Consider the following 12,381-nt stretch of genomic DNA (forward strand, 5'->3'; position numbering starts at 1 on the left):
GCATTGGTTCAAACTTTTATTGTCTGCTTGGATTTTTCTCTTCTGTGGATTGCCGAGTCCCACCCTTTGCCCACTTGCTGTTAAGCTTTCCGTGTTTTCCTGTTCATTTCTTTCATTCATTCACTCATTCATTTGTTCCACAAGTGCTCACTGAGCATCACAGTGGACTGGCGTGCTGGGATTCAGCAGTGAACAACACACACAGTCCCTGCTTTCGTGGAGCCAGCATTCCAGCTGGCGGCAGACAATCCACAGAGACAGATAGAGGCGATATTGGGGGTGATGAGAGCTAGGAGGAACAGGTGGAGCAGGACACGGACAGAGGGATGTGGGAGGCATGATGTGGTCAGGGACGGCCTCTCTGCCTCAGAGAGATGCAGCAAAGACCGAACGCAGTGAGGGAGCAAGTCATGCAAGGAGCTGTGGCCCAGGCAGCAGGATTGGCGTGTGCAAAGGCCCTGAGGTGGGAGTGAGTCTGTGTCGCACTTAGAACAGCATGTGGGCCAGTGTGGCCAGAGTGGGGTGATGAGGGGGACAGTGGGGGAAGGATGATGGCACAGAGATGGTAGCAGGTCATGCAGGCAAAGATTCAGAAAAACCTTTACATTTCCTTCTGTGATGAGAGGCCACTGAGGGTTATTTTTTTTTACTGTGCTAAAATACATATAACATAAAACTTACCGTCTTAGCCATGTTTAAGTGCACAGTTCAGTGGCATTAAGTGCATTCACATTGTCTTGCAACACTCACCAACATTTATCTCCAGAACTGTTTCCTTTTCCCAAACTGAAACTCTGGCCCATTGACCCTGACTCTCCATGCCCCTCCCCCAGCCCCTGGCGCCCACCATCCTACTGTCCGTCTCTGGGAATCTGACTCTTCTAGGGACCCCATAAAAGCAGAATCACAGAGTATTTGTCTTTTGGGGACTGGCTGTTTTCACTCAGCATGTCCTCAAGCTTCCTCCGTGTTGTAGCGTGTGTCAGAATTTCCCGTGTCTTTAAGGCTGAGTAATATTCCATTGTATGGATGGACCACATCTTGCTTCTCTATTCATCCATCAATGGACTCTCGGCTTGCTTCCCCCTTTGGGTTGTTGTGAATAATGCTGCTGTGAACATGGGTGTGCAAATGTCTGTCTGAGTCCTGCTTTCCCTTCTTCGGGGTCTATACCCAGAAGTAGAATTTGCTGGACCACATGGGAATTCTATGTTAAGCTTTCTGAGGAAACCCCAAACTGATTTCCACAGCGGCTGCACCTTTTTACATTCCCACTCACAATGCACAAAGCTTCTAATTTTTCCACATTCTCACCGCACTTACTGTTTCCTGTTTTTTTGATAATGACCATCCTGATGGGTGTGAGGTGGTGTCGCACTGTGGTTCCGCTGAGGGTTGTAAGCCAAGAAGTGCAATGACGGCCCTTGTGTTTCAAAGGTCACTCTGGCTGCTGGCTGGAAGCAGGGACATCCGGGGCGGGGGGAGGCTGCTGCAACCCCAGGAGAGAGGGGACGCTGGGGCTGCCTCGGGGACAGCACCAGCCTGGGGAGACGGGGCTGGATTCTGGATATTGTTTGAAGGTAGAATCAACAAGATTTGCCAATATTTTATGCGGGCTGTGAAAGAAAGAAGTCAAGAATTACTTTAGCAGCATTGTCACTTACTGGGACAGAAATGAAGAGCTTGATTGGGGGCATGTTAATCCCTCTTGGAAGGAGTTTTCAGCATGTTCTTGACCTCATTCCTTTTGCGTGACGGCCTTCGAAGCCACGTGCACCTACAAAGGTGGGAACATTCTCGTCTCCTGTGAGGCTGCCCTCACCCTTTATAAACGAAACGTCTCTTCGATCCCTCTGTTGATTTTGCTTGAATTTGACGTATGTGTCATCCGCTTCTTTCGTTCTCATTTTTCTGGTGTACCCTTTTCCGTCACCTTGCTTTCGAATTTCCTGTGTCATTTCGTGCTACGTGTCTCATTTGTTGCTATTTTCCCCTTAGTTACCCTTAAGTTTTTAAGAACAGTTTCTTAAAGTTTGCTGCATGTGGAACAAAATTCAGAATATGAAAGAGGGTATAGGCTCTTCTGCATCAGATTCCTCTGGTGCCCCTTGTCCGCTCACAAGCAATAAATATGTCTCATAAAGGTTTACTGCCGTAAGCGCATCCTGATTTACACATTCCGTTGCCACCTGCAAAGCGAACCTTGACATCAGCAAGAGGAGGGACGCCCGTGTGGTTTCCAGACCACAGACCAGCCATCTCAGCTCCATTGTATCGGGTGAGTAGCTAAGGGAAAGACCACGGCAGCATCCTTTGCAAACATTTCCAAATTTATTGAAATAACGATACTTGCTTTCGGGTCAGAAAAAAATTAGAAACCTCCGATGACTGAAAAACAAACCAATGTTTGCCGCCTGCAATGACATTCCACCAATAAGAATATGACTTTGGAATATGTCAGGGGCTGCTCGGAGCGTCTTTACCCGCCTGAATTACGGGGACAGGCGGCGGGTTTGGGCAGACGGCACAGCTGGTGGTCCATGCTGAGGAGAGTGAGCAGACCCTGGAAGGCTCAGGTTGGGTGTGTAGGATGCGGTGGCCTGATACCCTTAAATTCGAAGCACACACATCTAAACTCATCATTTCCTATCGACATCTGGAGTTAATTTATATTCATATATTCTGCAATTTCACTTTCCTCCTCATTCCCGCCTCTAACCCCCTCCCCATTTTGAAATCACCTGAGATTTTTTTGTTCCACATAGTTATTAATTTTTTAAAAATTCTGTATTAACGTTGATTTAGATTTAACCGTACATTTGGTCTAGCTTCTTCACTCTCCACTGTTTCTTTGTCTTGGCTTGTCCGTTTATTCATCTCACAGATAATCTGCGATTCTCTTTTTTAGAAAGCGCACAAGGGTGGTTAATTTTCTGAGTCTTTGCCTGTCACCAAATTATTGTTTTCCCAACATTGCAAGCCCCGTTGCACGAGGTCTGGCATTTTAGGTTCAGAATAATCTTTCCGCTCATCTTCGTGGCTTTGTGCCCTTACCTTCGAGCCCCAGTTTTGCAGGTGAGAATTCTGATGCCAATCGGAGCCTCTTTCTTTTATGTAGGGTTGCTAGATTTAGCAAATAAAAACCCATGCAGGATTTGGAAGACGCTTATCCTAAAAAGTCATTTGCGGTATTTCTGAAATTCAAGTTAAACGGGCATCCCGAATTTTTTCTGGTAGCCCTGCTTCGTAGTTAACCTGGGTTTTGTGGTGGTTGTGTTCTCTCACCGCCTCTAGAATTTATTCTCTGCCTTTGATATTCTGAGATTTCCTTGGGCAGCGTCTGCGGGTGGGAACCGCCCTTTGCCCCGTCAGGTCCTCGGCGGTCCTTCCACCTGCAGGCTGGCGTCTATGGTTGGCATCACTTTCTCTCCTTTGTTCTCTCTGCTCTCACCCTCTGGCTCTTTCGCTAGGCGCTATCCACGGATTTAAACGCCCTATCACTGTCTAAATGGCAAGATCAAGTTAATTAACTTCTCTTAGCTTCGGTTCCCGCATCACCAGGCCGGCTTTCAGAAAGCCAATCTCGCAGCAACGTCACGAGGATGAAATTCTTTTCAGGACGTAGCGCCCCTTGCACCGTGAGTGCTGTGGACGCCGCCCCGACTATGCTCTCATGGAACTTTCCCTGTGGGATGTTGGGTCCACCGCAGGATGGTGCTTCCTGGCCCCTGTGGTGGCTTGGGGCCATGTGACTTGTTCTGGCCAATTAACTGTGAGCAGACACGCACAGTGTCCCCTCTGGGCTGGAACATTTTGTTGCCAATGAAAGACCCACCAGAGCGCTCTTATGCTCACCCACAGTGAAGGACAATGTTCCAGATGGCATCTGCTCTGTCAGCTGGATTCTGGGGTGAAGGCAATGCAGGAGAGAGCCCCTGCTGACCTTCCAGGGCCACGCAGCACCAGTGAGAAACAGCCTTTTGTTTCATGGCCCTGAGATTTGGGGATGTTTGTTACCACAGCTCAGCTTAGCCATGCGGACAGAGACACAGGGATCACCAGAAATTCCCCCCCACCCCCGTACTCTGCATTAATGTTGGGAGTACCCTGTGAGCATGTCCCAAGACGCTCCAAGCCTTGCCTAGAAAAAGAGGCAGCCTGTCCTTTATTGACCCTTTTTATTGAAGTCTGGGGGAGGAAGGGCCACCCTCGAGTCTGAGTCGGTTCTGAGCTCTGATCAGTTCAGCCAGGCTGGAGGCTCCGCCTGGGGTGGGCATTGATGGCACAGGTGATGGGGTCCAGAAAGCCAGAATCAGAAGTTTCTCCTACTGACGACAGAGGAACCCATCTCCTTGTACTCGTCGTTGGTGACCCACATGTCCTTGAAGGTAGAGAGTGAGCACAGGATGGAACCACCCACCCAGGCGCTGTATGAGGAGTACGGAGAGGCGGACACCTGGATGGGGGCGAGGGGGGGAGAAGAGGGGAGAGTAGGGGAGAGGAGGGAGGGGTCAGATGGGAGAGAGGGGGAGAAACCAGAATCAAATACCTCTCTAAACTGGGACACAAAATGCCAATCCCCGAACGGACTTCACAGGCAGGCATTTCTTCCCCTGCAAACACGATTTCTTCTAACCTTTGAAGATATTTAACAATCCACATACACCACTGATAGCCTTAAACTACAGGATGAAATGAAGAAGAGCACAGAGCCCTCACCCGCGGCTCTTAGATTCACTCGAAAACACACGACACACTTTATACTGTGCAGGATTCACTCGAAAATGTATGACACATTTTATACCATGCAGAGTCTGTGTGTAAGGCTTCTGTATTCTGCAGAAAAGTTGGAAAATACAAGTAAGCCAAAAAAAAAAAAAAAAACCCACAAGTACTCAACCTGGAGAAGTCCCTTCTCCAGTTTGGTGCATCACTTTTAAGACTTTCTCTCGCTCTTACAGTGACACCTGTCGAGTGTGTATTTGCTTCACTTTCGGTTCTGGGAGCCTCTCGTCCGCTCACTCTCCTCTGGGCTGGAGGAGGTGAACATCTCCACAGCCGTTTGCCAGGTGGGGCCTCTGAAGCCCTGAAGGGTTAAAGTCACCACCTCAGGGCAGACGGTCGCCCCCTCTTGTGCTCACTGACTTTCCTTATGGCACTTGGGCGGCTAGTGATAGAGCGTGTTTACTATTCTAGGACGGGATCACAAACGCGTTGCTGCAGTTGGCAGGGAAAAGGGGTTTGGAATGAGGATCTGGAAAACCAAGGTCCCGGCTGAGGCGGGGAGAAAGGGCAGATGAATGGTCAGGTCCAGTTACCGATGTTCGCCGGCTCGGTTGCACCGTAGAACCAGGCTTAGCTTGGAAACCATTTGCTGGTCTTGGTTAAGAAACATTGCCGAGATTTTAAGAAAGAAAAAAAAAAGAGAAGAATCAGAAGTCGGGGGGGGGAAGCACGTTCAGGGTGAGGCATCAGGCAGAGAAAAGAGCCGGTACCGGCCACCCAGGTCCTCCATTCTCTCCCCCTGGACAAGTCACCTGCCCCGTCTGTGTCTGATCTAAACAAACACAAAATCAAACAGAAGCATACACAAGCTAGGATGATTCATGGCCTCAGAAGAAAGCAAAACTGCCAACAGAAAAATGCACAAAGGGTCGGAACTAGCAATTACAAAAATATGTTTAAAAAAACAAAAAGAGAGAAACCGCAGACAGATAGGAAGCATGCAGACTGTTCACCATCGTTAGCAATTAAAGGAATACAAATTAAAACCATCATTTGTCTTCCATCTATTCCATCGGGAAGAGAGTTTTTAGGATGATGGTCCCCGTGCTGGAAGGAATAGATGGGAGGAAGAGCCGTCTCTGCCCCACAGGATCCCAGGTGGATCTTTCCACAGGCAATGGGGCTGTATGTTCAAAAAGCCTTGACCTGTGCACACCTTTCTGGCCCCAGAAATTCACATCTAGAAATAAATCCTAAGGGGAGAAAGAACTATTCTAAAGAAATAAGGGGAAATCATGGCCAAATTTTTAACTGAAGAACGTTACAATAGCAGGATTTGGGTTGCTGGGAGAAACTTGCTTTAAAAGGCGGCCCCATGGGAGTTAGCTGTTTTCTGAAGGGGGAGGAACTCGTTTTAGGGAGAGAATTCTTCTCTTCTTTAGGGGAACAATTTAATGAGCTCTGTGGGTGTGTAAAGTGGATCCACACCCTCCAGCTCAGCTGCCCCCTTCCACCTGCTGCCTTCTCTACGGCTTTGTCAAATCTCTCTGCAAATCCTGTCGCCTTCGCCGTCGGCGTGGGTTTGGGTTTTGGCCACCTCCCACCCCTCCACTGCCTGCTCTGAGCCATCGGCATCTCTCGCCCGAATCTTAGCATCACCTTCCACCTGCATCCCGACCTCCCCATCCCCGAAGTCCACCCTCCACACAGCAGCCCGAGCCATCCCCCAGAGCCTGGCTGGATCGTGTCCCTCCTCTGCTCAAACCTCCCAGTTGTTTCCAGTTTCTCTCAGGGTAAAGCCTCACACAGCTTCTCTGACCTCATTTATGCTTCTCCCTCCTTCAGCCCCAGCCAACCCTTCCCAGCCCTTCCTCCAGGAAGCAAGCCTGTGGGCTGCTGCATGGGCTGTTCCCTCTGCCTGAATGCTCTTCCCTCTGCCTGAATGCTCTTCCCCGGATATCCACATGGCTCCCCCTCACCTCCTTCAAGCATTTACTCAAATGCCACCTTCCCAAGGAGACCTCTCTCGACCACTTGCCCTCCCGCCATCCTTTGCTGCTTTCCCCCTGTAGCTTATATATTATTACATATTTGCTTCCATATTATTTTGTATTGGTTATCGCTTCCTCCCCCGACTGGAACGTAAGCTCTAGTTTACTGATGTGTCCCCAAGGACCTGGCACCAGGCCTGGCACAGCAGAGGCATTCTGGGAATATCCATGGGATGAGCTCAGGAAGCCCCCCGGGGGTGGATCAGAAGGACCGTACCTTCACGTTGATGGCAGGGGTAACGAGGGAGCAGAGTTCTCTCTGCATCCGGTCCCGCAAGCCGAGACAGGAGCTGGTACCTCCAGACAGTATGATGTGGCCAAAGAGAACCTTCCAGAGGCCGCGTCTGCAGGAGCTGATACTCTGAAAGGCTGTCAGGTGGATGCCTGGGCGGTTTCTCCCTGTCAGGTGGCCGGAGGAAGAAAGAACCTTGAGGCCTCTGCTCGCCAGAGGCCTGGCTGGCTGCACGCTGGGCTCCTCCCTTCGAGCTGCAGGCTCTGGGAGGTGGGGACCCCCGAGTCTCAGACAGCTCTGGGGGCGCCCCCGGACAGACCCGAGCACCACGCACCGCACGAGCATGTGGGTTTCAACAGTACGCGTCATGGATGAGACTGCTAATGACTCAATAAATATTAGTTCTCTTCTCTCATCTGAGAGAATTTATATTCCAGTGTTATTGACAATTATTAATTTTCAACGCCTTGGTATCCATTACTTCATGAAAGGATTTCTGCAGAGGCAGTGTTCTTGCTCAGGTAGCCTTTGAAAAATTATACTGATTATTCCTTTCTTTTTTTTTTTGTTTCTTCTCCCTAAAGCCCTCCAGTACATAGTTGTATATTCTAGTTGTAGGTTCTTCTGGCTCTGCTATGTGGGACGCCACCTCAGCATGGCTTGATGAGTGGTGCTAGGTCCGTGCCCAGGATCCGAACCAGCAAAACCCTGGGCCACTGAAGTGGAGCATGCGAACCTAACCACTCAGCTGCGGGACTGGCCCCTGATTATTCCTTTCTTGATTCATTGTGTGTCCCTATAAATAAACTCAAATAGAATGAGAACAGCCCTTAAAAGGTATGAGCAGTGCATTCCTATCGTTCAGTATCATGAGCCTCTGGGAGGGGTGGGTGGTGGCTGTCGGCACCTCGTTTTCCTGATGGGTGACAGTACCCGGATCAGAACCTTGGAAGCAGACGGGAAAGGCTGATTCCCAGGAATCGTGTAGGGCAACTGGCCCAGCGAGCATGAGCAGTGACTATCTGTTCTCATTGTGATTATGGCTGTGTCCACACTCGCTGTGACCTGCCCGACCTGGAAGGGAACTGTTACATTGTAGGTGAAGAATTTCACCGAAACACTTCTTCATTTATGCATTTATGCATTTATCTGGGACGTGTGCCATGTTTTAAGGCTTCATCCCCTGCACAGCTAACAGGGAAGACGGAGATGAAGGCAGGTAATTTATGCTGGATTAAAAATGCCATGTCGTTACCCGTTACTAATCCTGGGGAATGGGGTGGGTCCCTTTGAGTCCCCTCTGTCCCTTATGAATGTCACCAATTATTTTAAAAATTTGATTTCAGGAAGTAGCCAGTTTTCCGTAACTACCGGGCAGACTTCATCTTCCCAATCAGTGGGAATTTCATAATCCATCCTTTTTTCCTGTTCTGCTGTGCCTACCAGACGGGTTACTCAACTCAATGCTCATCTAAAATCTCCAGATCAGCCACATTTTTTAAAGTTCCCCCCAAATCTATGGTTTTGGCTTTTCTGCTTTAATTGTCTTAATTTTCATATTCAAATTACTTTGTAAGTAGATGGAGTATGAATAATATGTAATGAGAGAGAGGCCTTGCAGTCCAGCATAGGACGTAATCATATTTGGCAAATACTGAACACTCTCCAATGGGGTTTGTCATCTGTAAAATGGGATCAGGTGAGATTGGGGGCGATTCAAGGATGCAGCCCACGTACGAGGGTCAGCAAAGTGACAGGGATATGGTTGTCCTTAATGTCCGATAGCTGATATCTGAGAGCTTATTTTTTTTAGGAAGCTTAGCCCTGAGCTAACATCAGTTGCCAATCCTCCTTTTTTTGCTGAGGAAGACTGGCCCTGAGCTCACATCTGTGCCCATCTTCCTCTAGTTTATATGTGGGATGCCTACCACAGCACGGCTTGACAAGCAGTGCCATGTCCGCACCTGGGATCTGAACCAGCGAACCCCGGGCCGCCGAAGTGGAATGTGTACACTTAACCGCTACACCACCGGGCTGGCCCCTGAGTAGCTTTTGAAATGGGGTGCCCACTTGCTACTATCTGCTAGTCAAAATGCAATCCTCTACCAGCCCCTCTGCTCCTTCCTTCTTATAGCTGCCCACTGTCCGTGTCTGGGTCCATCCCCGTCCACTTCTCGTGGGCTCACCTATGAGGCTTGTCTGGAAAAGTGCTTCGGGGCAGAAAAACCTCTCCTGCCCAAGGTGGATCTCCCGGCCATCAGGCAGCTGATATTTCTGTGCACTGGAAGGGGGGCTGGCTTCCTCCTTTTCCTTATCAAAGTCCAAAGCCACGTAGCAACACTTCTCTTTCACGTCCCGGACGTACTCCCGGTCAGCTGCGCGAGGAAGGAAAAGGGTCTGAACGTGAGATGAGTCCACAAAAGCTTTTTTTTTTTTTTTTTTTACCTCCAGGGAGCATCTTTCTGAAGATTCAGCTCCTTGTGTTGGAGACGAGACAGCACCATCCTAGCCGCTATTTCTATTTTCATCTCATATTCAGCTCCTCTGGATCAGTAACGCGTGTAGGGGGCCTGGGCTTGTGGAAGAGAAGGCAGGACAGGGATGCCCTGAGCGAAGATGCAGGTGTTTGAAAATGTCTGCATTTTACAGGTTGGTACCTTACTGTCTCTAGTGTGTTTGGGGGGAGCTGGAAAATCAAATTTAATTTTATTATCTACTAAGGTAGGAGGTGCCATTGGTGCCCCCAATCCCCACCTGTGTGAGTGTTGGCTACGAACAGCTCACAGCTGCCCGCTGCTCTGGAGAATTGCCTAAGCGAGTTGAAGCCCCCTCAGCTGGAAATATCTGGAAGGTCACATGCCTCCCCTTTCTGGGTGGCTGACAACAGGTTTTAGACCCAGCCACGTCTTTTTGTGTTACGGTTTTATATTTTGTCTTTCATTGCTTTTGAGCTGGGATCAGAGGGAACTCCCTGCACGAGCTTGCCTGGAAATCCCGCTGATTCTTCAGCCCTTTGACACTGACTTCAGCCTTCACCCGCTCCACTTGAGCTGATCTTACCGGAGACTATCACGTCCTCCTGGTTTCAAAACCTGCCACACTTTTTGGTTCTTTCTTGACTTCATTCCCTCTAGCAACTGACGCACGGCTAACATCTCTTTCTTTGGCTTTTGGGATGTTGTGCACTCTTGGTATCTTTCTCTTCCTTGCCTAGTTTGGGCTTTGAGGAGACAATTCTAGGTTCAGATTCCACCTCTGCCATTCACCAAACGCAGAGCTTTAGGTAAATTCATTCTCCTCTTAAACTTTCCTTTTTTTTCATCTTTGAGAATGGGGTTAATCGGCACTCTGAGGATTGTTGTAAGGAGGAGATGAAATGACGCACATAATGATCTTGCTAAGTGGTAGGTACCAATAAAATGTCCGTCTTTGGCCCGGCCAATCCTTCTCACCTTCCCTCTAATTGCTGCTATTCCTTAGGGCTCCAGATTTACTTTGCTCGGTTTTGGACACAGACCTCCTGCCTGGGAAGACCAGAAAGTATAAGGCAGGGTGTAGGCTTGTTGGGAAGGGGTTCATGCAGGTTATACAGGCTGGGAACCTAGTCCAGGAACTGGCTGAAAAGTGGGATGGGGACATCCTCATCTGGAGTCCTTGGGTTCACGTTATGGCTGCTACACCTACTAGGCAAGGGATGGTGAAGTCGCCTGACCTTCCTAAGCCTCTTCCTCTTGCAAAGGAGCTAATTGTTCCCCCTCGAGGTGTTGTAGCATGCAGCAGTGAAGGAATCTATGTGAAATGTTTACTTAGGCCACTACCTTGCACAGGGCAAGTACTCTGTAAAGCCGAGCTCACCATCATTGGCGTCATCTTATCAATATCATCACACTGTCATTATCATCACCATCACCACCGCCATCATCGTCATCGCCATCATTACTACCATCATCCACGTCACCATCACCACAACCACCATCATCATCATGACCACCACCATCCTCACTGTCACCACCATCGTCACCAACACAATCATCACCATCATCCTCATTGTCATCATCAATCCACTAAATGTCCGTCAACATAGATAGGGTTGTTTTTAGGACTTGGATGATAGCCTACAGCCTTAGCTTTACAAATTGAGGGCTGTAGGTTAGGCAAGCCGAGAAGGAAATTACACCCCATGGACTGGGTTTACCTGGCCAGGAATAGCAATTTCCTACCTGTGCTCACCAATGAATGCCCACTGTCTGACAATTGCTGTAGGAGGTACAAGGTTAGGTCTTGGCCCGCCACGTCCATCTGGATGGTTGACTGATTCAATGGACAGCTGTCACTGATGGGCACGATGTATGTCATTCCTTCTCCAGATTCAATGGTTGTTCCTAGACAAGAGAACACTGGCATCATAATGTAGGATGTCTGGCATCCCTTACCAGTTGTGCAGTCTGCAGGACGAGATGGTAGAGGGGGAAATAATTGGAGGGGAGGCAAAGGGCCTGAGGAGCAGACTTTTCCCCCTGTGGGGAAGGGTTCTAGGATGGAGCCTATGTGGGTTAGACCAGGGGCTGACTGTTTTGGACAGGAAGCCTTCAGGTTTTCTTATTAAGCCAGACATACAGGTATTAGCAGCAGTTGCCAAAGAGGTAAAAGGGGAAGAATACTGTGTCCCTGACACCTGTTTCTCTAAAGAACTGTCTGTGCATTGATGTGGGCACTGGGACCCCTGGGGAGCACTCGGATGTCAGAAGAGTCGGAATGAGTGGAGGAGGCACACATTTTGCTTAGCAAGGCAAACCGCTCCCTCTGTGCTTGTCCCAAAGGATGTGACGTGGTGATGAGAATACATGGCCTCGTTTTGTATGAAATGGTGCGTTCCAGAACCATCCAGAGCTGACTAGGGGTCTGGGTGGCTGGCTTCTTGCACCTGTTGAATCTGGTAACCAAGAAATTCAAGTTTAAATGAAGCAAAGTGAGTCAGGAAGACCTCCACGTCTAGCTAAGATGGGAACGAGGAGTGGATTCCCCGCCGCCTGAACCACCTAAGAAAGGGGACAACATAGAAGAAACAACAGTTTTCAAGCTAATGGCCATCAGGCAGCAAAGGACAGTGGTCCCTGAGAGAGAGGACATCGCAAGACAGGCAATGGCACACCACCACCCCTCATGAGCATTGACACAAAATTGTAGCAAATTGAATCCAACAATATATAAAAAGGTTAATATGTCATGACCAGATGGGTTTTATCTCAAGAATGCAAGGTGTGTGTGTGTGTGTGTTTTAAAGCTTCTTTCTTAAAGTATGCTTTTTCTTAGTGAGGAAGATTAGCCCGGTGCTAACATCTGTTGCCAATCTCCCTCTTTTTTTTTCTCCCC

The 12,381-nt window shown here is 49.0% G+C and overlaps 1 protein-coding gene across 1 annotated transcript in view; it reads right to left on the reverse strand.

Moving 5' to 3' along the window:
* Positions 1-2,747: 2,747 nt before the first annotated feature.
* ACTE1 (actin epsilon 1) overlaps positions 2,748-12,381 on the reverse strand; it is a 37,708-nt gene continuing 28,074 nt past the window's right edge. The window contains exons 7-10 of the mRNA XM_023654654.2: positions 11,229-11,390; positions 9,195-9,383; positions 6,994-7,175; positions 2,748-4,456 (exon numbers count right to left, since the gene is read on the reverse strand). Of these exons, the coding sequence (XP_023510422.1) occupies positions 4,313-4,456; positions 6,994-7,175; positions 9,195-9,383; positions 11,229-11,390 (677 nt within the window). The 3' untranslated portion in view covers positions 2,748-4,312. The remainder of the gene's footprint in view (positions 4,457-6,993; positions 7,176-9,194; positions 9,384-11,228; positions 11,391-12,381) is intronic.

Source organism: Equus caballus, chromosome 12 (assembly GCF_041296265.1).
Source record: "Equus caballus isolate H_3958 breed thoroughbred chromosome 12, TB-T2T, whole genome shotgun sequence".
Classification (NCBI taxonomy): Eukaryota; Metazoa; Chordata; class Mammalia; order Perissodactyla; family Equidae; genus Equus; species Equus caballus.